This window comes from Phyllostomus discolor, chromosome 2, assembly GCF_004126475.2.
Source record: "Phyllostomus discolor isolate MPI-MPIP mPhyDis1 chromosome 2, mPhyDis1.pri.v3, whole genome shotgun sequence".
NCBI classification, from domain to species: Eukaryota; Metazoa; Chordata; class Mammalia; order Chiroptera; family Phyllostomidae; genus Phyllostomus; species Phyllostomus discolor.
In genome coordinates this window covers 60589304-60617060 of record NC_040904.2, presented here as the reverse complement: position 1 = coordinate 60617060, position 27757 = coordinate 60589304, and the positions used below count along the sequence as shown (strand labels likewise).

The window sequence follows — 27757 nt, the reverse complement described above, 5'->3', positions numbered from 1 at the left end:
TATTTTTAAAAACTCAGTATTTTCCATCATTGTTTCATGTCTTGACTTTGTTATACAGCAGCAGCTGTGGAAGTATGGCTCTCTTTCTGGATTCTGTTGTTTCACTGATTTATCTGTCTATCCACCAGCCAAAACCAAAGTGTCTTAACTACAACAGCCTTACACTTTAGTATCTAGTAGTGTCAGAACCTCCCAGCCTACTCTTCTTTTGCAGTTTTCAAAATATTCTCCCATGTTTATTTTTCGGTAAACTTTAGAATCAGCTTACCTGAATTAAATCTACTGGCGTTTTAACTTCATTTTTAGATCAATTTGGAAAGTAATGACATCTTCATAAAATTCTTACTAAAGGTCAGTTTGTTTCTTAGAGGTTTTTGAAGTTTTCTTCCTATCAGACCTATACTATTTGTTTTTTTTGTTGCTATATATAAAACCCTCCTTCCATGATGTTTTTTTTTAAGTGGCTGCCATTTATACCGTGACCTCATCTATTAGCTGAGATTATTTTATTTTGTCCTTTTAAAAGTGTATATCTTTTTTTTATCAGTATAGAAGTGTTTGATTTTTTTCATACTCATCATGCCATAAATCCATAGGGAATGGGTTCCAGCAGCTCAGGCTCCTTTCCAGTTCTCACAAAGTGTGCGGAGCAGGCTGACACTTCAGCTGAACCCAGGTACCTTTCTCTTCGGCTTCCTTCTTTCTGATCATTTTCCTTCACACGTTTCAGGAAGCTATCTCAACTCTTCCAGTGCTGATATGCTTAATTCATACATTAATTCTCTTTGCAAGAATCTTGCCCTTGTTTGTTTACAGCAATGCCCACCGCATGCTGGGTGACATTGTAGACTCTTCCAGTTTTGCCATGGTGACATTTGTGGGGCATTCCTTTCTGAACAGTGCCCATTCCCTTGATATCTACAGTATTACCTTTCTTGTAGATCCGCATGTATGTAGCCAAAGGAACAACTCCATGTTTTCGAAACGGCCTAGAGAACATGTAACGGGTACCTCTCCTCTTTCCCTTTGTGTTAAATCATTTTGGCGAATTACTGGAAGATGGTGGTTCTGGCCGAAAAAGCTACAAGTGTATGTTTATCTTTTGATCGGTTACACTGACTAGCTCTTTCAGAATGTTAAATAGTGGAAAGGGAAGTCATCTTTGTTTTGTTTACCTCTTCTATAGAATGGTTTTCATTTTTACAAGTTCAATTCACAATGAAAAAATAAGGATTTGCCAGAATTTTAAAACTGTATTATTTTACAGTTAATTTAGCTCCTTAAAGCAAAAGATGAAGTGCTAGCATTCTTCAATTCTGAAGAATAGTGCTAAACTCAGTAGATCAACTTATTATCCTAATAAGTTAAATTAGTCCCAAAAGAGCTAGGACAATGGAGTTGCTCACTCCACGAGTTTTCTACTAGTATAACCAAACTAACTAATACGGTTCTGTCAAAATAAGGTCTTTGGAGATGATTGTAAAGTTTCTTAATTAAGAGGAATTTTATCTTAAAGGTTATAAAATATGTGAGTTTTATCACCTGATCAAGAATTTCGATTATATCATCATTTTTTACTGTCCTTGTTTTTCATCAAAGGAAGACCACTGAAATACTCACGTAACTGCACTACAGCACTTTCTCCGTTTGTTGCAATGTAGTGCAGCGTCTGTTCCCCATAGTAGGAAGCCCCTGTTTTGTCAACATCTGTACTTGCTATCACCAACACAGCAGTAGCTATAACAGTAAAAACTTAATTAGATTTAAAGCATAAATTAACCTAATGGTGATAAAAAATACATTATACAATATAACAAAGCCATGTAAATTTTCATTAGATAAGCACTGATACTTTTTTCCCTGTACACATAACAAGTTAAATCGATACTTAACAAAATGAGATAAAATATATTTCTCATACCTTTTTTATTCCATAGCATTGTAACCTTATCTGCCTTAAAGAAACTTTTATTGGCTAGAGCTGCATGAGGTCCATCGAAGTTGGGGTATTGATATAATCTAACAAATGAAGGGGCACCCTTACTTCCAGGAACATAAACAGCGACCTAAGATACACAGATATAAATCATTTAATTTTTTGAAGCATATGAACTAAGATGGATATCACTAAAAACTAAGAAAAAGGCTAATCTTATAATATTCCACATGAACAAAAACATAGCAATTACCTTGTATGGTTGGGGTCCAGGTGATAACACAAAATCATTAATTTTTTGCAAATGCAATTTATATGCAATTGTGTCTAAAAAAAAAGTAAAGGGTGTTAGATTGGTGAGAGATGCTAATAGTGATATGTTAAATTCTGAATGCATTATAGAAAGTTAATGTAACTCTGTACTAACACTGTTTGTTCATTGCAGTCTCATGTGGGTGAGGCAGAACAACACATGGGGTGGGAGCAAGACAGACCTACACCTGAATTCCTACTCGGTCACTTACTAGCTGTGTGAACTTGAGCAAGTAATGAGATTATACACTTAATTCCCAGTGATTGATATTTAAGAGCACAGTGCCAGGCCATAGTAAATATTCAATAAATGTCAGTTCCCTTCCCTTCAACCTCTGAAATGAAGTAGCCTTAGGGTGCATTAGAAGGGAAAGATAACTTTGGCGTACTAATATAGAATGTAGATATAATTACTCTATAACTAAGTACACGACAATAATGGTCACAAGAGTAAAAATGGCTGATATTTATTAATTACTAATGCTGTGCCAGGCAGTCAGAACCCGTATTTTAAACAATATTGCTCATATAGTTAATGGGATCGAGAGCTATTACACCACCTTTGTTCAAACTCAGAGATCAACACCTGTTCAAAAGTAGCACACCAAACTGCAAAACTGGCAGCCCACAAATAGGCAAGTAAGATAAACCAGCAAGTGAACCCTAAATGAGTAGGGACCAGAATGAGTCTCAAAAGCAGGAAAATGAAGTATACAGCTATAATGATTATGTGAATGGTGCTTAAAATTAGCCTGCATGCCACCTTTTGTACACATGAACAGAGTTACCAATTCTTATTCTACTTTAATACAGTCAAACATGTAGTGTCATTAATGGGATAAAGAACTGCAGAACCTTTTCTTTAAATTATTTTCAGTAATGATGTTACTGGTATTACTGTTGGCATTGTTATTCTAAGAACACTATGTGGTTAATGTGCAGCAAAGCAAAGGAATAATTATGTGAATGTGATATTCTCAAACTGTCATCCATGGTATCCCACAGAATCAGGATTCCTGGTGTTGGCAAAAGGCAATACAAATATAAGATATAAAAAAAGAAAAAAAAAAGGCCTAGAAACAATAATCAACACAGTAGCAGTAAGAACCCCCTACCCAAACTGTGCTCTCTAAATACCACTTTCCACTAAAAGGAACCAGGGTATCTAGAAGAATTGACTTATTCTAGGTATATAGCAGGCAATATTAAGACAAAATAATCTTAAATCAGCTTGTCTTACTACACAGCAAAAAGGTCATTAAAGACTAATTGACCAATGATGGAATAATTTGAGCATCAAAAATAATAATTGCAATGTACTGAAAATACATCATATAGATTTAAATCCATAGTTCATAAAGATGGAGTTAGGGTGGGGAAGTTAATTAGTTGCAATAAAGATTGCTAGAGAAAGAATTCATTATATTAAAAGTGATATAGGGAAAGGAAATCCTTTCTTTTCCATATAAGTGGTACCAGGTAACCAGATAGTAGATGAGAACATTTCTCTTTATAGAAGTAGTACAGCTAATACATGAGAGAGGAGAAGGGTAATCAGAATATCACCAATTCACAACCACTCACAAATAATGGATCTAAGCATTGAACATGAACGTCAGCTAAACCCCTACAAAATTCAAGACAATAAGATTGCAGTATGTGCTTCCTGATAAAAGAACTCAACACTGTCCCATGATGTAGTCTTATCCTCACCTCTCCCACAAAGTAAGAAACTGAAGCTGACCAACCCTAGATCCAAATTATTGGGCTGCCAAAAAGTCCCCCCCGCCCCATACAATGGCTCCAGTACTGCCTAGTTGTCTTTTAACTTCATTCAAAACAATTTTGTTAAATTACACTGTGACAGCTGTCATATCAGTGTGCACTTAAAGAAAAAACTTATCATGAAACAGAATGGAGAGCCTAGAAATAAACCCATGTCTCTTTGGCCAGTTAATATTCAACAAAGGGTGCAGAAGCATAAAATGGAGTAAAAATAGCCTCTTCAATAAATGGTGTTGGGAGAACTGCACTGGTACATGCAAAAAAAAAAAAATGAAACTAGACCACCAGCTTACATCACATACCAGAATAAACTCAAAATGGATGAAGAACTTATATATAAGTCATGATACCATAAAAGTCCTAGAGAACAACATAGGCAGTAAAATTTTAGATATCCCATGTAGCAATATTTTTGCAGATATATAGGCCTAGAGCAAGGGAAATAAAAGAAAGAATATACAAATGTGACTAAATCAAATTAAAAAGTCTCTGCATGGCTAAGGAAACCATCATCAAAATAAAAAGGGAACCAATTGTATAGGAGAACACATTTGCTAATGATACATCAGACAAGGGTTTAATCTCCAAGATATATAAAGAACTCATATGACTCAACACCAGAAAGACAAGCAACCCAATTAAAAAATGGGCAAAGGAGCTGAACTGACACTTCTCCAAGGAGGACAGATGGCTCATAGACATATGAAAAAATGTTCAACATCATTAGCCATCAAAGATGCAAATTAAAACCACAATGAGATAATACTTCACACCTGTGAAAATGGATATCATTAATAAATCAACAAACAACAAGTGCTGCCGAGGAAGTAGAGAAAAGGGAACCCTAGTGCACTGTTGGTGTGAACGCAGACTGGTACAATCACTGTGGAAAACAGTATGGAATTTCCTCAAAAAATTAAAAATGGAACTGCCTTGTGAGCCAGAGAATCCACTGCTGGGATTATACCCTAAGAATCCTGAAACATCAACGCAAAAGAACTTATACACCCCTACATTCATAGCAGTGCTATTTACAATCACTAAGTGCTGGAAACAGCCCAAGTACTCATTAGTAGATGAATGCATTAAAAAACTGTGGTACAGTTACACAATGGAATATTATGCAGCAGGAAGAAGGAAGCCCTACTTTTTGTGACAACATGGATGGAACTGGAGACTATGATGCTAAGTAAAATAAGCCAGCTGGCAAAAGACAAATACCATATGACCTCACTTATAACTGGAATTTAATGAATAAAATCAACTAATGAGAAAAATAGAACCAGAGACATGGAAACATGGAACAGACTGAGAGGTGTAGGGGGTGGGGGGAGATGGTGTGAGGAAGGAGAAGGGACTCAAATGAGTAAGGAAGGAGTCAAAGAACAGGTATGAATGACACACAGGCATGGACAACGGAGAGGGGAATGACTGTAGGCCATAGGGTGGGCTGGGTGGAGGGGGGGCAAGGACAACTGAATAGAATAAACATAAAAAATAATAAAAACTTATCAAAAGTGGTGAATTTTTGTGCAGCCATTTAAATATTGAAGATGGAATAAAATAGGCAACATTTTTGGTATATTATGCTTTATTATTTCAAGAAAGGTAAAAACACTACTGAAATGCAAAATAAGATTTGTGCAGTGTATGGAGAAGGTGCTATGACTGATCAAATGTATCAAAAGTGGTTTGTGAAGTTTCTTGGATACTACTGACATTTTGGCCAAATAATTCTTTGCTGTGGGGCTGTCTTATGCATTATAAGATGTTTAGCAGCACCCCTGACCTCTACCCACTAGAAGTCAATAGCAGGAGGTAGCCAATGTACTAAAAATATCCAAATCAATGAAAATGAAAAATGTATATTTTACAGAAAAAACTAAATGGACTTTTTGGCTAACTCAATAGTTACTTACAGAGGACAGATGAACATGTTCAATTATAGGATGGGATACAGTTCAAACCAAAGGAAAACATACAGCACAAGTAACCTTGTTTAAGTAATAAACTGCAAGAGGGGAAAAAAGAGATAGAGGGGGAAACTGTAGCTTATAACTGTACTGTGAGAAACCTTACTTGGATCCTGAATTTTAAAATATGGTAATTATAACATTGCAATTATTAGAAACTTAAAACTGAACAGATATTTTATAATCTGTGATAATGGCATTTTGATTAAGTTAAAAAAATTAAAGAGTCCTAATCTTCTGAGATACATACTGAGATATTTACAGGTAAAATTATATGATCTTTAGGATTTGCTGTAGCAGAACATGAGATGAAAGATGGATAGGTGTACAGATGAGGTAGGATTGGCAAAGGGTTGATAATTAGTGGGACTAGGTATATAATTTTGTGTTTAAATTCTATACAATAAAACATTTATTTGTATCACATAATTTCAATAGCAAATAAATTCATAAAGAGATACTTAAATGTCTTAGTCTAGTAGAAATTTAGATGATAAAAAGTTATTTTAAAAGAAAATCTTTGTGGTATAAAACTTCACTAACATTTAGATTTATTAGTTATCCAAATGAATTAATATAACAGCAATTATAACATATTTTATGTTTACATATAGCATATATATTAATATATAGCAGTGTATTAATATAGTGTTATTTTGGACAACTCTATGATACCATATAAAACAATAAAAACTATATACATTTATAGTAAATAATAAAATTATTTCATAAATCTTTCCATACTGAAATTGTTATTTTCAAAGAAGTGAACTTCATTGTTAACATTTCGTGCACAAATAGTTTCATCTTCTGACCAGGATGGACACCTACATTGAAGAGAAAGAATATAAAAACATTTTAGATAGAATGTAACATCACATGTTAACATGCTAAAGTTTGTGATATTGCTTATATTTAAGGAAAATTACTTAAGATGTTAAGTCAGTTACTAATAATTTTAGTTAGCATATGTAATAGAAAAATATTACTCCTTTTCAGCCAAATACTAAACAATAGAAAAATCAAGTGTTTATTTCATGCCTACATACAAAATCCATAAATATCTAGATTTTGGTCTCACAAGTTATTTTCTAAACCAATCCCAAAGAAATAAGTGTTATATAATAAAAATGTTTCAATTATTTTGTAAATAATAAGTATTTTAAAGCACTTATTTACCAGTTTTGCATCTTTTTCTGGATGAAAGACTTTAAACACGTGCCAGTTTTCACATCATAGAGTTGTAGGTTGGGAACCCCAGCTGTGCCATCTTTAGAAGCTACAATAAAAACAAAATTTTTAATAGTAATTGTCCCCTAACACTAGTGACAAAGATTTCATTCTTAGAATAAACTTGAACAAGATTATACAGATCAAATAAGAGCGTTGCTTTAAATAAACTTTCCCCACTATTTTTAAATAAGGATTTACTCACCCATTCCTAAAGGCATAATGATAGCAGTTTGAGCAAAATTTCAGCATTTCTGAAATGAGTTAATTACTACAGATTTTAACATTATGTAAGAGAGTTCTTGTTTATTAAGGTTGACATGGTTTGCTGTTAAGTGGATGAAATTGTCTTATGAAACCTTGTATCTGTAAGTCGCTCACATACACACAGTTATATAAAACCATTCTTGATTCTCAATTTTACTTTTATTGACTTGGAAAAAGAAGATTCATTAGAGTCCATGCCTCCTGGATGAACAAGCCCAGAAGGTTTACAATTGTACAACGAACTATTATATATTTACTTAACAATATCCACATAATTAGAACATTCTTCTTAAAATAAATTCCTATACCAATTCTCAGTATTTTATTACCCATCTATGAAGCACAGCTGTATAAAATGTTCACATGACATATTACTATATCTCCAAAAGTATTAGACAGCAGCACACTGCTTCCTATTCTTTGTCATACCATAACATTTCTTAGACGTTGAGTCTACTGTATGCTCTCTTTCATTTATAATGTTTAAAAATTTTTTTTATTTTAAAGGTTGTTATTAGTCTTAATTTTTGAGATCTTCTCTATTCAGTGGTTATTTACTGTCTAAATTTTCCCTTAGTTTTTTCTTTTCCTCTATCTCATGATGGATCTTTTCACTAACTTACTATACCTTCAAATTAATTAAAGTACATTATATTTGGGGAATATGAGATTCATTGTTGATTAAAAATATTTACTATGATTTTGCTATCATAAAGATCAATTACTTTCTGAAAGGTTATAAACTCTCTTTTCCCTCCACTGTATTGAATTGGTCCTGTCAGAATATTTTTATAATTGGAAAGTACTTACTAGTGTAAGGCTGCCAGGTGGCCAGGACAGTGTTTTTTGGCGAGAATTCAAGGCAAACTGCCTTTGGAAGGTCGAAGGAGTGCAGCAGTTCCTTGTTAGTGACACTGATAATATTTACTCTGGTTTCAAAAGAAATTACTTCAGCAACGAAATATGGTTTCACAATAGCCAGCACTATCAAAAACATTCATATCTCTTTTCAAATATAGATCACTCTTTGTTCATTTTTCATAAAAATCAATTTTTGGTTAGTTCTAGAAAATACCCAATAATCACCTTAACTGAAAGAAGTATACATTTTAACAAAAGTCCCCTATATAAGGTTGGTGTTGAAAAATAATAGAGTTAGTAGAAAGACACAACAGATGATTCCACCCTCAGCTGAAAAAAAAAAAAACCAAACAGGCCTTTAAGTGAAGAGAGTTAACCTGAGGTATATCAAACCAAAGAGAAAAAAAAAGAGGTGTTAAAACAGAAGTATAGTTTACTTTAATTTTATTTTTTATTTATTTATTTTCGCTAATTAATAGGCATTCATTTCTTAAAGTTCTGGAGGCTAGGAAGTTCAAGGTGCTGGTGGATCTGGTTCCTGTTGAAACCCTCTTTCTGGCTGGCACAAAGCTGCCTTCTTTTTGAGTTCTCATCACAGAGAAAAAGTGTATTCTAAAGTGAGTAAATGAAAGCTGTAGCAGCCGAGGAAATCAGCGAAGAGACTTCTGATGTCTATCAAACTCTCAGAAGCAGTCTCCAAAGCAGGGGTGTTCCACCTGTCACCCAGGGGCCACGCGCAGCTCAGGATGGCTGTGAATAAGGCCCAACACAAAACTGTAAATTTACTTAACACATTATGAGATTTTGTGTGTGTGTGTGTGATTACATGTTGCGATGTATTTAATGTATGGTCCAAGACAATTCTTCTCCTTCCAGAGTGGCACAGAGACGCCAAAAGGTTGGATGAACACTATTGCTCCAAAGAACAGACTGTAAGAATTATTGTGATATGATAATGACAGAGATTCACAATAACTGTATAATAAAAAGTTTCCAGTTTTTAAGACATACCATGCTATTGTCTAACCACTCTATCTACATTTTTAAATTTAATACCCACAGCAGTCTTACAGGATAGGTATTATCTCCTTTTTACAAATGGTGACATTGATTAATGCTAGAGCCAACCTTTAAAACCAGGTTGGTGACTTGCTATTGTGTACTCTTTAGGGTAAAAAAAAAAAAAAAAGATAATCCATCTTATTCCAGAAATTGCTTAAAGTTACTTTTTTGTACTCAAGTTTGAGGACACTACGTTAGGATAAACAGAAATTTGTAAGAATACAAGATTACTGCATATTGTTCTTACACACACACAAGATTTTTACAACTTTCTATAAATTACGTATTTTAGAATTACATGAAGCTTTCTTTTTTATAGTTGATAGCTTTTATTAGTTATTCTTAGTTTAACAAAGAGTTTTATTTTGATTTTTAAAAAGTCACATATTTAAGGAAAAATCAGTTAGTCTGACTTAGTTGACCATGAACTTGGCAGAGACAACAAACACTCCATCTGTTTTTCTTGCCCCAAGAACATGATAATATATCATGCAGCCACAGCACTTTAAGGAAATAAATGCTAGAACCAGGTACAGAAAAAACCTATTAAAAAGATGGACATACACATGGAAACATATTAAAAAGATTCAGAGTTGAATCCAATGGAAAGCCAAGTGGAGATATGAGATATATAAAATAATTATAATAATTGCCAAGGTAAAAACTGATTTACTTAACAAACTCTAAGCTAGAACAGGGTTACCACAAAAAGATACAGACAATGAAAAGAAGTATGATGGGTCCTATTAGACAGTAAATACCTATTAACTTACTACTCAAAAAGTATAAACTAAAATATGGATTTAAAAAATAAAAGCCCAAATACCACAAAATATTCACCAGAAAAGGAATATTAATAAATCATAAGAAAATCTCAGAGTACTTGCTTTCATTGAAATGAGATTAAGAATGTCAACACTGAGGGTAAGATCCAACATAATTATATACATAGTGATTTGACAGTAGTAGTTTATCAGTTAGATTTAATAATTTTTAAAATAAAAATACTAAAATACTAAAATTTTTAATTATGAAAGCTAATTCTGCCAGCTTATAGTCATAAAAGCTGAATCAATTAATTCAATATAATCTCTTTAGCATTAATTTTTTTAAAAACCATGCATTTAATCCAATCTGACCTAATAGTTGAAAGACTTCAGAATACATTACCACTGCATAAAAATCAATTTAAAAATGTGCTTTTGAGCTTTGGTTGGTTTGACTCAGTGGATGGAGTGCTGGCCTGAGAACAAAAGGGTTGCTGGTTCGATTCCCAGTCAGGCCACATGCCTGGGTTGTGGGCCAGATCCCCTGTAGGGGGCATGCAAGAGGCAACCACACATTAATATTTCTCTCTATCTCTTTCTCCTTCTCTTCCCCTCTAACAATAAAAAAAAAAAATCTTAAAAACATGTACTTTTGAAACGAACATATGTCTTTTCACCCCTAAAAAAAAAAAAAAAAACAACCTAAGATTTTACATCTGATTAAAAACAAGCCCTGGCCAGCATGGGTCTGTTGGTTGAGCATCATCCTGCAAAGCCAAAGGTTATCATCAGTTCAATTCCCCATCACAGTGCATACCTGGGTAGCAGGACTGGTCCCCCATTAGAGTGTATACAAGAGGCAACCAACTAATGTTTCTCATGCACTTTGCTGTTTCTCTCCCTCTCATTCTCCCTACCTTCCCCCCTCTCTAAATAAATAAATTAAATCTTAAAATAAAATTCACTTTCAACCAAGCAACAAATATTTGGTCATTTTCCAAGTTCTGTGAACTGAAGTATTATACTATGGAAAAATTGAAAAGGACTGGTTTTTTTTTTAAGCAAAATTATGAGCATTTAATCAAAATACTTACTTTTTTTGCAAGACCATTTTATAATTTGATTATTTTATGTAATATAGACTATACTAAACACACTTTTGATTAACTTACAAATAATTAGGTATATACCTAATTGTTTAATAATTCCTTGTTTAAAAGATTGTATTTATTTTTAGAGAGATGGGAAGGGAGGGAGAAAGAGAGGAAGAGAAACATCAATGTGTGAGAGATACATCGACTTGTATGCCCCCAAGCAGGGACTTGGTCTGCAACTCAGGCATGTACCCTGACTGGGAATCCAACTGGCCATCCTTTGGTTCGAAAGCCGTCACTTAATTCCACTGAGCCACACCAGCCAGTGCATAGGTACACACTTTTATATACAAAAAAACTAACAGCAATAACTGCAGACAATGTTACCTTTCACAGCAAAGTTATAAAGTATCTAAATCTAGGGTAAATAAGTAAAGAATTATTCTCTAAGTGTTGGCACAGAATTTAAAGAACTCTAACCAATAACCTAGAACACTATTTAAAACAACCTCTCAGATTATTCAACATTAAAGTAAACACCCCTTTTCATATGTTATTTTTTAATTCTAAGTAACTAGATAACTCAAATGAATCATGGCCCATAAACTGAAACTAACAACTATGGAGGTATTCCATGGAAGTTATGTTAGAGATAATACCTAACTGCATCATGACATTAAAAGATGGACTTTATGAATGACAACCAAATACATATCACTGAAATAATGCCAGTTATGTTTTATATTAATGTCACATACATAAAATGTTATATAAATGAACACTAACTTTTCTCCGTTGCTCCAGGCAAACAAGGTCCCATCTTTACTAAAGGTATAGACTTTGCAATTTTTCCCAGATTCCCTGAAAGGGACAATAAAAAAAGTTTAAATTAATTAGCATTAATATTTTCCAAAAAATCTGGTTAAAAATTCACAATCTTACTACTTAACAACCAAGAACTTATATAAATTTTAGAAAATAATTCCAAAATGGTTCTGTCTACCCAAATACTTTATCTCTTAAAATGCAGAGTCAACAACCATTGTGAAGTAAGCTGGAAAGTGATTTTATACCAACAGCCAAGGTTAGGAAAGAAAAAAAGAGCCCCTTTGAGTGAATATCTAGTTTGTATGACAACCTAAAAATGTAAGTGAATGCGGAAGTCAGCCCTGAAACTGAAAGTGCTACAGGATGTGAAAAGGAGACTTTGGGAAGGATGTCCCAGACCACTTACATAAAATACAGCGGTGACTAGAATATTCTCAAGTGGCCAACAAGTGCCCCTGGATTTGAAGGACGAATACCTTCCATAAATTTCTCATGTGTAGAGACAGAAAGCATAATAGTAAGAGGATCTTCACATTAAATAAATGCAGATGCAGGATTCTATATAAAAACAAACTTGTGGAAATTAGACTTCTTGGCAATATCTATCAAGTGACCCAAGCTTTGAAGTACTGTGTCTCTCAACTGCAGATGGCTCCTATGATTACATCTCCTAGTGACAATGAGGTGCAAAACTGAAATATGTATGTGTGTACATGTAGATGTCCATGTGTGGTCACAACATTAGGTCAGAACTTCATGGCTAATCAACACTGAATTATTAAGTAACAGTGCACTGAGAGCTAACCAGTACATCCCTTTTATACTGGTTACTATCTTTGCATTAATTCATCTGAAGACGACATATGTATTTCTGCAATCACACAATAGTAGCAGCTTATATTCAGTTTGTGGTTACCAAAATACTATTTTTTCTTTCACAATAAACAGCTATGACCAAGACGTTCTCCATTCTATACTGTGAAACTCATTTCTGAATCTTAAGGCAGAACTTTACAATTATCATATTCAATTCCACTGAGGTTTAGGCTTATTATTCCAGCCTACTCAGATCTATTTACATCTTGACTTTTCTGTTTAAAACACAGTTATTCCTTACAGCTTTATGGAATGTGTAAATTATAAAACATTGTTCTAAGCTATCATCTAAATTAAGTGTTTAAAATGCTGAATGAGCTCTGAACAAGACCCTGTCTCTCACCAATAATCTCTTCATGAAACTCAAATCAATTCACTAAATCAGCTGATTCCACAGCTCCTAACCACAGACAACTCTGCCATTACCATCACCCAACCAACAGACGTCATCATTTCTCAGATACTTTGCCAAAATCATGTGCATAGATTATTCTGTGTCTGGAAATTCTACTCAAAAAGGAAATGAGATAAACTTAAAACAACTTTTTCTTAATAAGCTCATTTTGACTTCAATAATCACCCCTTATACCACGCTTGTAAATTGTCCTTTTAATAACTTTTTCTACAGTTCTGTTTAAAGTTGAAGACAAGCTTACTAGACTATAGTATTCAGAATTTAATTCTTTTCTTAATCTTGGCAATTGACGAATTTTGTCTATTTCCTTCTGGAATAATCTTTTAAATAAAAAAATTCATATATATATACAAAATAGAGAAAGAGTATGATAATGCACCAATGTACCTATCACCAAGCTTAAATAGTTATTAACTCATGGCCAATTTTGTTTAATTTACTGCCTACTTTTATATTTAATGCCAGAATATTGTAAAGCAAAACCAGATCTCATATCGTTTTAGGTTATACTTCAGCATTCATCTCTAACTGATGAGAATATTTTTAAAAGACATAATTACTACCATGCTACTTCATGTCACAAAATTAACAATAATTCCCTACTATTATTTAATACCCAGTACTTGGATATCCAGGTTTTTTTTTTTTAAAGTGCCTCAGGTCATTCTAATATGCAATCAAATTTGAGAATCATTCATCCAAAAGCTTGATTAAAACCAGGTTCTTTTAAAAAGGTTTTATTTATTTTCAGAGAGAGGGGAAGGGAGAGAGAAAAAGAGGGAGAGAAATATCAATGTGTGGTTGCCTCTCATGCGTCCCCTACTGGGGACCTGGCCTGCAACCCAGGCAAGTGCCCTGACTGGGAATCAAACTGGTGACCCTTTGGTTCGCAGGCCAGCACTCAATCCACTGAGCCACACCAGCCAGGGCAGGTTTTTTGTTTTGTTTTTCACCTTCATAGGAGGTAAGTACCATGTAGCTCCTATTACAACTCACCAGGAGACACATAATGTCTCCTTGTTCTACTCTTAGTGATGCTGAGATTGTACTGAATTCATTATGCACCCCCTCAGTTTCACATAACCCTTCCTGCTCCCAGGCATCAGCTTTTCAATGAAGAGACCTGGCTACCTCATCCCCTAACACCACTGTCATCTCATACTTTTCAGAAGTGAGGGCCATATTTCAGCATGGCTTCCATTGTGCCAACTACAGTAGCAGAAAGAGGAGCTCTGGCATTCAGATTCAACCCTAACGGACCAAGAGAAGCAGTGGCTGCAGGTAAATTTCTTACCCTTCCTCTCCACAAGATTGTTTGGAGGCACAGTGGTTCCATATAGCCTCTCTAGAGACACTCTGCATGACCAAGCAACCCGGCTGCATTTTGGGAATCTGTGGTCAGCTCAGTACACCACATTATATTTGCTTTCACTTCTTTGGCTCATTCCCTTTCTCTCTCTTTCTTGATACCTTGGACTGCAAAGCACAATGAAGTGCAGCACAAAAGCTCTGGCATGTATTCTTATTTTCTAGAGTAGTGCTTTTCAAACATTAATGTGCTTATAAATCACCTGAGGATCTAGTTAAAGTACAGATTCTGATTCAGTAAGCTGGGTAGGGACTGAAGTGTTACATTCTGCATTGGCTCAAGGTGACACTCACTTGGCTAGCCTTGGGCCTATGCCTCCATAACAAGATTCTAGAGAACTGGTTCTAATAAAAATTGATCAACAGATTCAGATGATGTCAGCCTGATTAAAAAGATCCCCATTAAGAGTTTATCCCAGTTTCAATGTTTTTTAATGATCATTTGTCTAGATCAGTGCTTCTCAAATTAGGGTCCCCAGACCTGCAGAATTAGTGTTACCTGGGAACCTGTTAAAAATTCAACTTCTTGGCTCCCACATCAGATTTAAATCAAAATATCTGGGGGAGAGAACAGCAAATTACATTTTAATATTCTCTTCAATGATTCTGATGTATGCTCAAGTTTGACAACCACTGATAAATGATTTCTTTAGAATTACAAAATAGTGATTATCTAACTCCATCATTCCTTCTGCATTAACTGGGTTTCTTCTATAAAGAGATTTTCCTCAACAATTGGTTACTTTGTCAACAATTTGGTTACTTTGAAAAAGTTTGTACAGGAAAGGCAAGATAAATGCTGATTCCTATTCATTGATTAATTTTCAAAATAATAAGCAAGTACCACATCAGTCTTTAATGTTGACCAATAAGTTTGGAGAAAAGGGAATTATGAGGAAGTGTTTATATACTTGATTTGTCTTAATCCTTTTAGTCATTATTTGTCTTCAAGCTCAAACTTTCCCTTCTTAGGTTGGTGTGAATCCCTCCAAGCTGGCTCCTGTGATGCTTTAACAAAACCCCATTAGTCTTTTACAGCTTCTGTGCTTTTTGGCACTAGATGTCTCCAGCTCAACTTGCACATTTTCTGCCCTAGACCTGCAGTCAGCCCCTTCTCCAAGGAACTGGTTCCTTTTAGTGAAGAACGGTGTTTAGAGATCACAGCCAGTGATGCAGGGGTGTTCGCCGCTACTGTGTTATCACTGCTTTTAGGCCTTTTTAATGGATAAAACTAGGAAATACAAGTAATTTTATGAAAAAAAAAATCATGTGGTCATACTGACATATGCAAGTCTACCCCTTCACTGTTATGATGAAAATCTTAGTTCCGAATAACACTATTTTATTCTACAATAGATTTAAAATGATACTATCAATTCTCTGTTAACAATGAAACTGTTGAATGCTTTTAAGAATTTTTCAGGTCATCATATGGTTATCCTACCAACTTAATATAAAGCAAGATTTACTTGTTTCCACTTTAATTTTTTTAATTTAAAATAACATGGTCCAAAGACAAACCTATACATACCAAAATTCATTCACAGACATGTCCCCTATGTCCTGTAACTCTCTTTCCCCAATATTCACTTTGATTCATTTTTGCTTTACCCATTCAATGTTTCTTCTTGAGAAAAATGTATCTATATCTACCTAGCTACATATTATGTATATATATTTTCTTCACTTTTTATACCTTATTCATTCTGTGATTTCATGAAAATTACAGGCAGTGGTTTGGCTATCATGTTTGTAAATTTTTCCTTATTCTCTAAGATAAAATTCTTCTAAGCTAGTGGCTTAAACTCAATTACATTATTGTAATTACACTTTTTCTTTTGGGCATGCTTAGGCTATTCTTTTTTAATCTAAAGCTCCGTTTTCTTGATAGAGTCTATGCAATTTCTTCCATTGTCTGTTAATATTATATAATATGTCCCAAGAAACTAGTTGTTCTTTCTCTTTGTTTTTCAGAAAATAACAATGGCAAAAATAATTTAGAATCTTATATATTTCCCACTAACATCACTGAACAAAATAAATCGTACCTTGGAAACACTGTACTTTCTGTAAAATGTGGCGGTCCATTCACCATGTACAGTCCTTCTGATCCTCGGACTAAAGAAACAAGATGGAAAGAACACAATGACTTTGTTAATAAATACTTAATCATCAGAAATGTCTTAAATAACAAAAAGCTTTCAGTAAAAATATCAATAACATCATTAAACAATTCCTAGAACTATTGAATGCTAGCATTAAAAGGACAATTTTCTTACCCTATTGCATAAAATCATGCAATTGCTGAGAATAAACAGGTAATGCAACAGAATGAATGTCTGTCTCTCCCAAATCCCCTAGTAGAAGCCCTAATCCCAATGTGATAGGCAAAGGTTGTGTGTGTGCAGAAAACTGTTGTTCAAGTAACAAGAATTAAAATAAAAAAATATATATATATACACCATAAAAAAAAGAAAGGTGGGGCCTTTGGGAGATAATTAGATCACAAGGGTAGAGCTCTTAGAAACGGGGTTAGTGCCCTTTTAAGAGCCCAGAGAGCTAGCTCTCTCTCTGCCATGTGAAGATACAGACAGAAGTTGGTAATCTACAACCTGTAAGAGGGTCCTCACCAGAACCAGACCATGCTGGACCCCTGATCTCAGAATTCCACCTTCTAAAACTGTAAGAAATAAATTTCTGTTGTTTATAAACTACCTGGTCTGTGGTACTTGGTTACAGCAGTCTGAACTAAGAAAGGTAATGTCACTCTTATTTCTTTTCCTATAAAGAATATTCATTTAGTGTCTAAGGAGACTATTTCAATAAATCCACTTTTATCTATTTTATAAGAAATCTATGCATGTGCACTGAGATACAACATTCATACTCATATTCCTTCATTCAAATGAAAAAGAAGTGATCTTATTATTAGATTTTCACATTTTCAATCTCAATTTCAGAATGTGTGGATATTGGAAACAGAATTAGAAGCTGAATCTAAGTTCAATCTCCTCTGTATTAGTTTATTCTCTTAAGTAACTTTTACAAATAAAAACTTGTAACTTTAATGTAGTTGTGTTGTAGTAGAAAGGACATAAATGCAGAGGCAGACTTCTGTTCCTACCTAGCTGTAGAACCCTGGCTATATCACCATCTCTAAATCTGTTTCCTGCTTTGTAAGAATGAAAATATTAGAGTAGAGGGTGGCTGTGTGCTTTGTATAAAATAATAACAAAAATACAGTATATAGCCAAAGTTCTTAATATAAGGCATTACGAATATATTTATAATTTTTCAAACTGAGGGCAAGTGGGATTAGACACATTCATTTACAAAGTCCCCAATGATAGTAATATCTTAAAACACTGCATAAACAAAATTTAAGATTTAATAAGAACAAAAATCTATACAACTAGGTTATACTTTTGAAAATGGCTGAATTAGCAGCTTCTAAAGCTGAACAAACTAAATTCATTTAATAGTCAACAAATGCTTATTGGGAGGTGGGGCGGGGAGGGAACCACCTCCTAGCCCCTATGTTGAAATACTGGAGATACAGAGGGAGGAAAATCAGCCTTGTCCCTGACCCCATTAATCAAATAATTAGTCAAATATAAGGAATTCTAAAACTGTTTAGTGCTACAGAGGAAAGATGTATGGGGCTAGTAGAGGAATAATAAAGAGTTTTGATTTAAAAATGGAAGGCTATGGAACATGTCCTAATTAAATAATTTATGTGCTGAGATCTGAAGGACCAACAGCAGTTAACAAGCAAAGAAAACAGCAACAAGTGCAAAAACTCCATGGCAAGAGAGATGAGGAAACATCAGAGGAATGGAAAAAAAGGCCTGTGTGGCTAGAAGGAGATGGAGCTGGAGAATAAAATGGGCTCACACCAAGCAGAATCTTGTGGCCAAAGTTAGGCAGTTGGTCTATAGTCTAAGAGGGGTAGGCAGCTTCAAGAGGATTGCAAGCAGATTTTTAAAACCAGACTTACATTTTGAAAAGGTCAGTTTAGAGAATAAACTGGAAGGGACTAAGAATGGATGTGAAGAGACTAATCAAGACAGTTCTATAGTGGCCCCATAGGAGAGATGAAGGAAACTTGGACTAGGGTAGAGTGATGGAAATGAATGCGAAGAAAGAGTATTTAATTGACAGGACTTGGTGACTGAGTTACTATTTTATGAGCTAAAATTCTTGGTAGCAATAATAGCCTAAGAGCTGAAAAGAAAAAGTTCTACTGAGTTCCATGACCACAATTACAATTGCTTCCTTTTCTGCCAGCTGTTCACAAATCTTCCACTCTTCTCTTGGCTACTGGAAAAACTGCAAAGTTGGTAGAGACAGACTGCTCTTGCCTCCAACTCTAATTAGTATTTCCTTTCCCTCCTCCAGGAACAGTTCTCAGATTCACTAATATTCTGCCTGAGAAGGAGCTCAATTTTCAGATATAGAAAGTAATGTAATTTATACTCCCAAAGTAACTAAAGTTAGAAGGAAAGTAAAAGAACCACTGATGAACAAGATAAAAATCTGTATCCTCATGGAGCTTACATTTTTGTAGAGAGATGGAAAATAAGTAAATACATAATTGAATTATGCGTTTCTCAGACATTTACAAATATATAACTGGAGATCATGTTTTCTGTTACCATGTGCAGAGAACCGGACTGAGTTGCCAAACTGTTCTGGGTAGTTTACCCAGAAATAGAATGGAACTTAGCAAAATATACTACATTTACCAAAATCTAAACTCCTTACACTACAGTCTACAAGGCTCTCTCTATATGACCTGGCCCTGCATAGCTCCACGTGCTAGGAATTAAGGATTAAAAAAATAATAATAATAATCCATCACTGTACTCAAGGTGATTTCAAAAGAGCTCAATCTTTTGCTACACCTTGAATGAAATATTAAATATATCTACTCTAAAAACCTAAAGACATTTAGAAAATGTTTTGTGCCAGAAAATGTTTTTCTAGAAGATTTAAATACTATGAAGTTCAATTCTTGCCCTGGCTGATGTGGCTCAGTGGATTAGGCGCCAGCCTGTGAACCAAAGGGTTGCTGGTTCAATTCCCAGTAGGGGACATGCTCCCAGTAGAGGGCGCCCCAGAAGCAAGCACACATTGATGTTTCTATCCTTTTTCTCCATCCCTTCCCCTCTCTCTAAAAATAAAAATATATAATAAAAAGTTCAACTCTTTAGAATCAATATTCTCAATCACTTCTTGACCTTCTGGCTATTCTCTTACCACGCAGATAAACAGTGCTACTTCTTATCACCAAATTAACCACCTGCTGCAATACTGCGTATGATAGTGTGATTTATAAGAGAACAGGCCATTCTTTTCTTAATACTGCAATTAAGGTTCTAACAAACACTTGTTTGAGGGATTGATAAAAAGTATGTTTCCTAAACTAGGGAGTTCAGTTATTAGATTTCACTTTAATCCTAGGTTACATAACATTTGTCAGCCTAATGAGGTCCCTCCCACAGCTGCAGTGGCAATGGAACACAGTGCACTCCTAGGAAAACAAAATGATATATCATCAGTGTAGCCCTGATGAAGCTGCAGTGTAATTAAAAAATGTGCTGTATGGTGATGCAATCAGTCCATGTTCTATTGATTTAACTGCAGGCCCAAGAATGTATGCTGGAGGTGACTGGCAAAAAAGAAAAAGAAAAAGAACAAAAGCTTTCCCCAACTCAGCTTCTAATGTTCTCTTGACACCTGTGACTAGTGGCCTTGGTCCTCCTACTTGTTTTGCTGTTATCACTGACTACAATGCTTACTTGGGGAAAATTCCAAGTTTTTGTACATTATACTCAAGTGGCAGCTGTACCTCAGAACCCATTAAGATAGCCTTCTGGCCACAACAGTGGAAATTTTCAGGGTACTCAAAGTGACCCGTACAAAGCTTTCCTTTTCTAAATTTCTATTTCATACCTGCATCCCAAACTAAGACAGGTCAAAGACCCCAAAGCAGGTGCTAGACTAAATGTTTGTGCACTCCACCCCTGAAGTCCATATGTTGAAATTTAATCCCTAATGTGGCGAAATTTGGAGGTGAGGCCTTTGCAAGGTAATATAAGTAAGTGCCCTTATAAAAGAGACTCTAGGGAGATCCCTGGCCCCTTCTGCCATGTGAGGACACAGAGTATGACAGCTATCTATGAAACAGGAAGCAGGTGTTCACTAGATACTGAATCTGAGTGACTTGACTTTGGAGTCCCTGGTCTCCAGAACTGTTAGAAATAAATTTCTATTGTTTATTAGCTACCCGGCCTGTGGTATTTGTTACAGAAGTCTGAACAGACTGAGAAGTAGGGAGGAAAACCCCATTTAACCCATACTCTTTCATGTAGATTGATTAACCCCAAATCTTACAAGGTAACACTTGACATAAAAGTCAGGGGGAAAGTGTCAGGTCTTTCCTGCACAAGAAGCATTCAGTCTCACGTGGTTTTCAATGCCTGGTTTTAATGTGTCTGCAGAAGTGAAAATCTTATCAAATTAATCAACTCCTTTTCAACACGCACATGCTCGCATTCTACATAAATACCCCTTTAAAAACAAAAATCCAAAGGTTACATATGCCATGATTCTATTTATATAACACTCTTGAAATAATAAAATTATCGTGATAGAGAACAAATCAGTGGTTGCCAAGGGTTAGAGTTGGAATGAAGTGCTATATAAAAGGTTAGTATCTTCTTTGGTGATGGAGCAGTTCTATATTCCAACAGTGGCAAATACATGAATAATTTTCTTAGACTACACACACAAACTGGCAAAATACAAAGAACTGTAGTTTAGTAAATACTACTGTACTAGTGTCAATTTCTTGGTTTTGATAACGTACTATGGTTTTATAAGATGTCATCGGGGAAAGCTAGGTGAAGGGTCCATGGAAACTCTCTTTATTGTTTTGGTAACTTCTCATAGTCTTAAATTATGGCTATCAAAATAAAGGGCTTTAAAAAGCCTATCATTTTTGGTAATGCTTTGCTCAAAATACAGCAAAAAAAATAAACTAATAAAAAGTTTGTCAACATTTCTCAAAAATGTTACATTAAAATCAAAAGTTAAATAAACCAAGATTTCTATACTAAGGTAAAAAACGTATTCCATAAGACAAAAGTACCCATTAAATCAGACAACCTTCTTTGCACATGATGTTTTACAATAGATAGGTCTATTTTAGGAGAATTATAAATTGAATTCATCATAAAAATCATATTGAGTCATTACAGTTTTGTTCATACATATAAACCATTATTTAAAACAAATATTTTACTTCAAACCTCCCTTTATAGAAGCATAACTACAAGAAAGTGCTGGAAGACATTTTAGTACTGCTAAAGATACTTTACTGGGTTTAATCATTATGAGCAAATTTTTATACAAATTTGAATAAACACATACAGTTTATTGGAAGAAACACAAAATCAGGTTAATAACAGAATACAAACTATATTACAAGGTAATAAAAGCAAAAATAAATATAAACTCAAAACAAACTTTTAAAAAAAGTTGTAATTGTTGTTCAAGTAGTTTTTTGCCTTTTACCCCCATCCCGGCCCACCTCGCAGCACTCCCCACCTTCCTCCTGTTTCACCCTCCCTTGTTATTATCCACGTGTCCTTTATACTTGTTCCTGTAAACCCTTCCCCTTTCCCCCTGAAATTCCTCCCCCCTTCCCTCTGGTCACTGTCAGCCTATTCTCTATTTCAGTGTCTTTGGTTATATTTTGCTTGTTTCTTTGTTTTATTGTTTAGGTTCCTGTTAAAGATGAGATCATATGGTATTTGTCTTTCACTGCCTGGCTTATTTTGCTTAGTATAATGCTTTCTAGTTCCATCCATGCCATCAAAAAGGGTAGGAGCTCCTTCTTTCTTTCTGCTGCATAGAATTCCATTGTGTAAATGTACCATAGTTTTTGGATCCATTCATTTACTGATGGGCACCTAGGCTGCTTCCAGCACTTGGCTATTGTAAATTGTGCTGCTATGAACATTGGGGTGCATAGGTTCTTTTGGATTGGTGTTTCAGGGTTCTTAGGATATAGTCCCAGCAGTGGAATTGCCAGGTCAAAAGGCAGATCCATTTTTAGTTTTCTTAGAAAATTCCATACTGTTTTCTATAGTGGATGTACCAGTCTGCAGTCCCACCAACAGCGCACTAGAGTTCCCTTTACTCTACAACCTCTCCAACACTTGTTTGTTGCTTTGTTTATGATGGCCATTCTGACTGGAGTGAAAGGGTGTCTCATTGTGGTTTTAATTTGCATCTCTCTGACAGCTAGTGATATTGAGCATCTTTTCATGTATCTCTGGGTCCTCTGTATGTCCTCCTTGGAGAAGTGTCTGTTCAAGCCTTTTGTCCATTTTTTAATTGGGTTGCTTGTCTTAGAGTGGAGTCGTGTAAGTTCTTTATATATTTTGGAGATCAAACCCTTGTCTGAGGTATCATTTGCAAATACATTTTCCCATATGGTTGGTTCTCTTTTTACTTTAATACTGTTTTCTTTAGCCATGAGGCTTTTTATTTTGATGAGATCCCATTTGTTTATTCTTTCCTTTATGTCCCTTGATCTAGGGGACATGTCAGTGAAAATGTTGCTGCGTGTAATATCTGAGATTTTCCTGCCTATGTTCTCCTCTAGAACTTTAATAGTGTCACGACTTATATTTAAATATTTTATCCACCTTGAATTTATTTTTGTGTACAGTGTAAGTTGGTGCTTGAGTTTCATTTTTTTGCAAAAAACTCTTCAATAATTGAAACAATTTTTTCTACAGAGGGCTTTCTAATGAGAAATTAATTTTAATTGAAAGTGACTGAATGTGAAACAGTGAATAGAATGTGGAGCTAGCTTAATAGTGTATTGAGATTTGATATGATTTTGTTTTTAATAATTTCCCTTTTTTCATCAAAGGGGATCTGGCAGTATGTTCTATTATAAAGAAAAATCCAGGATGCAAACAGTTCTTTTCACTAAAGCAACCAGTGCCAATTTCACACAAAGTAACTTTTTAAAAACAGTCAGTAGTGTACATACATAATGTATTTTTTAAACTTACAGTCCTTTCCAGGCACCCAGGTATAATTTATTGTTCTAGGCCTGAGTTAATACGGGGAAACTACTGGGCTTCAACAAACAAGGGCCCTATGCCAGGGATATGGTGGTTATTATAATGATACTCTTTCTGACCTTTACATCTGCTGAAGTGTGTGTGAACTTAGGAAAACGACACAAATTTTAATAAATTATCTCAATGGCCTCATCTAGGCAAGCTGATCAGACAATGTGGGTTACATGTTAAGGCTGTTGTTTTACATGCCTAGCATCCAGGCTCCACTTTAGGAGATTCTAATTTTCTTTTGGAAAGTATTCAGGGATGAGAATCTAATTTGGTCCTGGTGATAAGATTAACAATCAAGTTATTCAAAGATGAGCAAGAGCTAAGCCAAGCTAAAGATAGCCAGCCTTGTAACTAGCAAAAATGTGTCCTTTCCTTAGAGGCTGCTTAACTTGGTTGAATGTAAACCTGGACCGCCCAGGTAGAATGTGAGCCCAAGAATGAATTTAATTGAGAAGAAATCAAGAGCACAGGGATAAAGATTTTTGGAGTCATGCAAATACCTAGATGTGGCAATATCAAAGTTTTATGGTTACATAAAGTTTTCCTCAAAAAAATCTCCTTTTCACATTCTTTGGCTTTTTGCCATTTCCAGGTAAAAGTTGTGACTAATAAAATTTACTGGATAATCTTCAAATTGTTCATAACTCCAAATCCCATGAGTCTAGGTTTTAAAGATTCTGTAAGTAAAAGAACCTATTGTTAACTAAAATATCTATTCTAAAAATGTTTAAAAGATTAATCATGTGGGCAAAAAAGGCGGGGATTCTATGGAAAGTATCTGTACAGGGTGGTTAGTTCATAAATCTGTAAGTGGGTAGGTCACAGTGGGCAGTCACATCCCAGGCATATCACTTTTTAGTAAAAGGTTTCTTTGCCCTAAGCAAGCCCTGTCCATTGTTTTTGTGCATCTAGGTTAACACACCTTTGAAACAGCACCCTTAAAAGAGCTCATAATCTTGTTAACAATCCTATAATCCAATCCCCACCTTCATATAATCTTTTGTAAACTCCCTCCTTACTCTCAAGTGAAAAAGAAGCTGCAAAACTTACCCCATATTTTGCCGCATGTAATGTGCTCCCATGTATAATGTGTATCTACATTTTTGGCCCAAACTTTCAGGAAAAAAAAATCCTGTTTTAATTTTTTTAACTCAATTTTTTACTTATTTATATTTAGAAACAAAACTGATTATTGTATTCCTGGGTATTATTTGGCATATGGATTATTGTTATTGCTTTCTAGAGTTATACTTTTAATGCATAAGCATAAGTAAAAGAAATAAAAACATTTATTTAGATACAGAATCAGTACTACCCATGTGCAATATACATCCTTAGTTTTCCCTCAAAAATTTGGGCAAAAAAGTGCATTATACATGGCAAAATACGGTATTCTTTGGAGCATATGAGATCTTGTTCCCCTGCATATGAGATCAGTTTGGCTCAAACTCTTAAAAAAATTCTCTACGGGTTTTGACATTTCTTATGTCAAAAATCAATATGTTCTAGTGGGAAAAGAAAAAAAAAGAACGATGAAGTGGAATGACCGAATATAATGACTCAACTAATTTGCCATGTGACTCTGACCATTTAATCTCTCTGGGCCTCCATGAATATGAGAATATGATGGGTAAATTGACTAGATAACCTTTAAATTTATACAAAGTCCCTTATTTTAAGCACTGTAAGAAAACTGTCATTCTTGGTTAATTTGACTATAAATGAAGTGGTTATTTTTCATTAATTTATTTCTCCATTAAACATTTAAATTATCTATTATTTACCAAGCACAGTAGCTGGTACTAAACTGACAGGAATAAGTAAGACTATTCCTCTGCAATCGAGGAGTTCACAGTCTAGCAGGGAACAAAAGCATCTAACTAGATAGATAATTGTCAAATGTGTAAGTGAGAAAAAAAATTCAAGTATATATGAGATACAAAAATAGCCCTGGGGAGTGACTACCTGGGAAGGGGAAGGAAAGACTTCACAAAGCAATGATGTCTGAAATGAATTTTTAAAAAAGACGATGCTAATCAAATAAAGAAAAATAGGAAAGTCCTGAAGACATAGGTTTTTCAAGGGAATTATAAGCAGTTCAATATAGATGGAACACAAAATAGGATAGAACGACAAGGAAATGAACATCAAGAGCTATTCACGTGTAACAGTGGAAGAATGTAACATTGGGAAATTCTAACCCACCCACCATTCTTTCACATTGTTTCTGTAAATGCTAACTCTGAATAATATGTTGCTTGCAGATTAAAAACTTGTTTGTATAAGAATCCTAGGAACTAACTTCAAAAGATACAGATTCTGATGTTCACGCATTCCAGCTCCAGATTTGCTGACCTTCAATGGTGGAACCAGGATAACAAGAATGCAGGATGACTAAACCAGGATGCTGTACACCAGACCATCACTGGCCTTATCAGAATGGACTGTGTTTGTCTGCATGAAGAGAACTTTTCAACCCCCTGCCTTGATCTCTTTATTCTGTTCCCCTCTCCCTCATTACAAAAAACTCTGCCTCCACTGAGAGGAGGAGATGGGCTTTGCAACACGAGTCCCCCATCTTCCAGGTCGCTGGTACCTGAAAATAAAGTACTCTTATTTACATCAGCACCTACCTCTCAAATATTGGCTTTCATAGTGGCAGGCAGCAGGACCTGCATTTGGTTACAGAAGGATTGTAAAGGATTCACATGCTATGCTCAATAGGATGAAATTTACCTTGTAAGCAGTGAGGAGCCACTGCTCAGATTCTGAAAGGGGAGAAAATTTATCAGATTTTAAAATGTACTAATTTTTAAAATTAGATTTCAAATAAGCATTTAGTATTGTCACATTGTGAACAGCATACAAGCTACCTTTATAAAGCTAGAGAAAAAAATTCATTCAATTATATATTTATGCCTGCCTGGCATAACAGTATCTGCCTGGCATATTATCTAACAAATAGTCAATATCTGATAAATGTTTCATGAATAACTATGGTAGAGAGACTGAATGTCAGTGGCATAAGAGTAATAACAAAGATATTAAAATGCAGAATGGCAAAAAGTGAAAAAGCTAAAAAGTTTCCTTACAAGTCTCAGGGAGAAATCATACTTTTCCACAAATTAAACAACGTGTCTCTCTCAAAGCCTTCGTTTCCCTTCCAACTCCCAAGTCCTTACTTGATATTCACATGACACTCCCAGCTATTACTCTAGTCCAGAGTCTTCCCTAACTTTGTCCAAGGCTAAGTTTATTATCTTCCCCAGCATTATAAACACTGCCTTAGTTTCAAATCTCAGGAATCCTCTAATACTCTAACTCTAAAATACACATGACCATTTCAACATCAAACATTTTTAGGGTTATCTCTATAATGCTCAATGCTACCTACCATCCCAGACCACAGTTTCATCCCTTGAAACATACACTGCCACAGCTCCATTCTTTCAAGCCACTCCTACAAATTTCATTTAAGCATGGAGTACAAAACTTGGTATTACATAAATTCACGTGTTTTTAATGACTGGTTACTTTTATGAGTCACATGTTTATATTTTCCCTCTTACAGAATTAGGTGATTTCACATTGCCAACAGATAAGGGTTCGTGGAAACCCATGGTGACAAACTGACCTAGCACTTTATGATATCTCCCTTCCTCTATTCCTGTAGAACTTGAAGCGGCAGCGAAGAAGGCTGAATGAGCACAAGGGAGGGGAATGCAATAGCCCAGAGGCAAGGAACCCCACTTCCGAATGCTATGCTACACTAAGAAACCCAAAAGGCCCTCCAGTTTTTCCGCAAGCCACAAGAAAAGACCAATCAGA

General features: G+C 34.9%; 1 protein-coding gene across 3 annotated transcripts in view; it reads right to left on the bottom strand.

Annotated features, from left to right (window-relative positions):
• The window catches only part of EIF2A (eukaryotic translation initiation factor 2A), a 45165-nt gene that overhangs the window by 16896 nt on the left and 512 nt on the right, over positions 1–27757 (bottom strand). Inside the window, exons 2-9 of one of the 3 annotated variants that reach the window (XM_028504823.2) lie at positions 16823–16892; positions 12074–12148; positions 8314–8432; positions 7186–7285; positions 6751–6833; positions 2190–2263; positions 1922–2066; positions 1621–1737 (exon numbers count right to left, since the gene is read on the bottom strand). In XM_028504823.2, coding sequence (XP_028360624.1) covers positions 1621–1737; positions 1922–2066; positions 2190–2263; positions 6751–6833; positions 7186–7285; positions 8314–8432; positions 12074–12148; positions 16823–16892 — 783 coding nt within the window. The remainder of the gene's footprint in view (positions 1–1620; positions 1738–1921; positions 2067–2189; positions 2264–6750; positions 6834–7185; positions 7286–8313; positions 8433–12073; positions 12149–16822; positions 16893–27757) is intronic. The other 2 variants (XM_036017909.1, XM_028504824.2) reach the window with 2 other exon arrangements.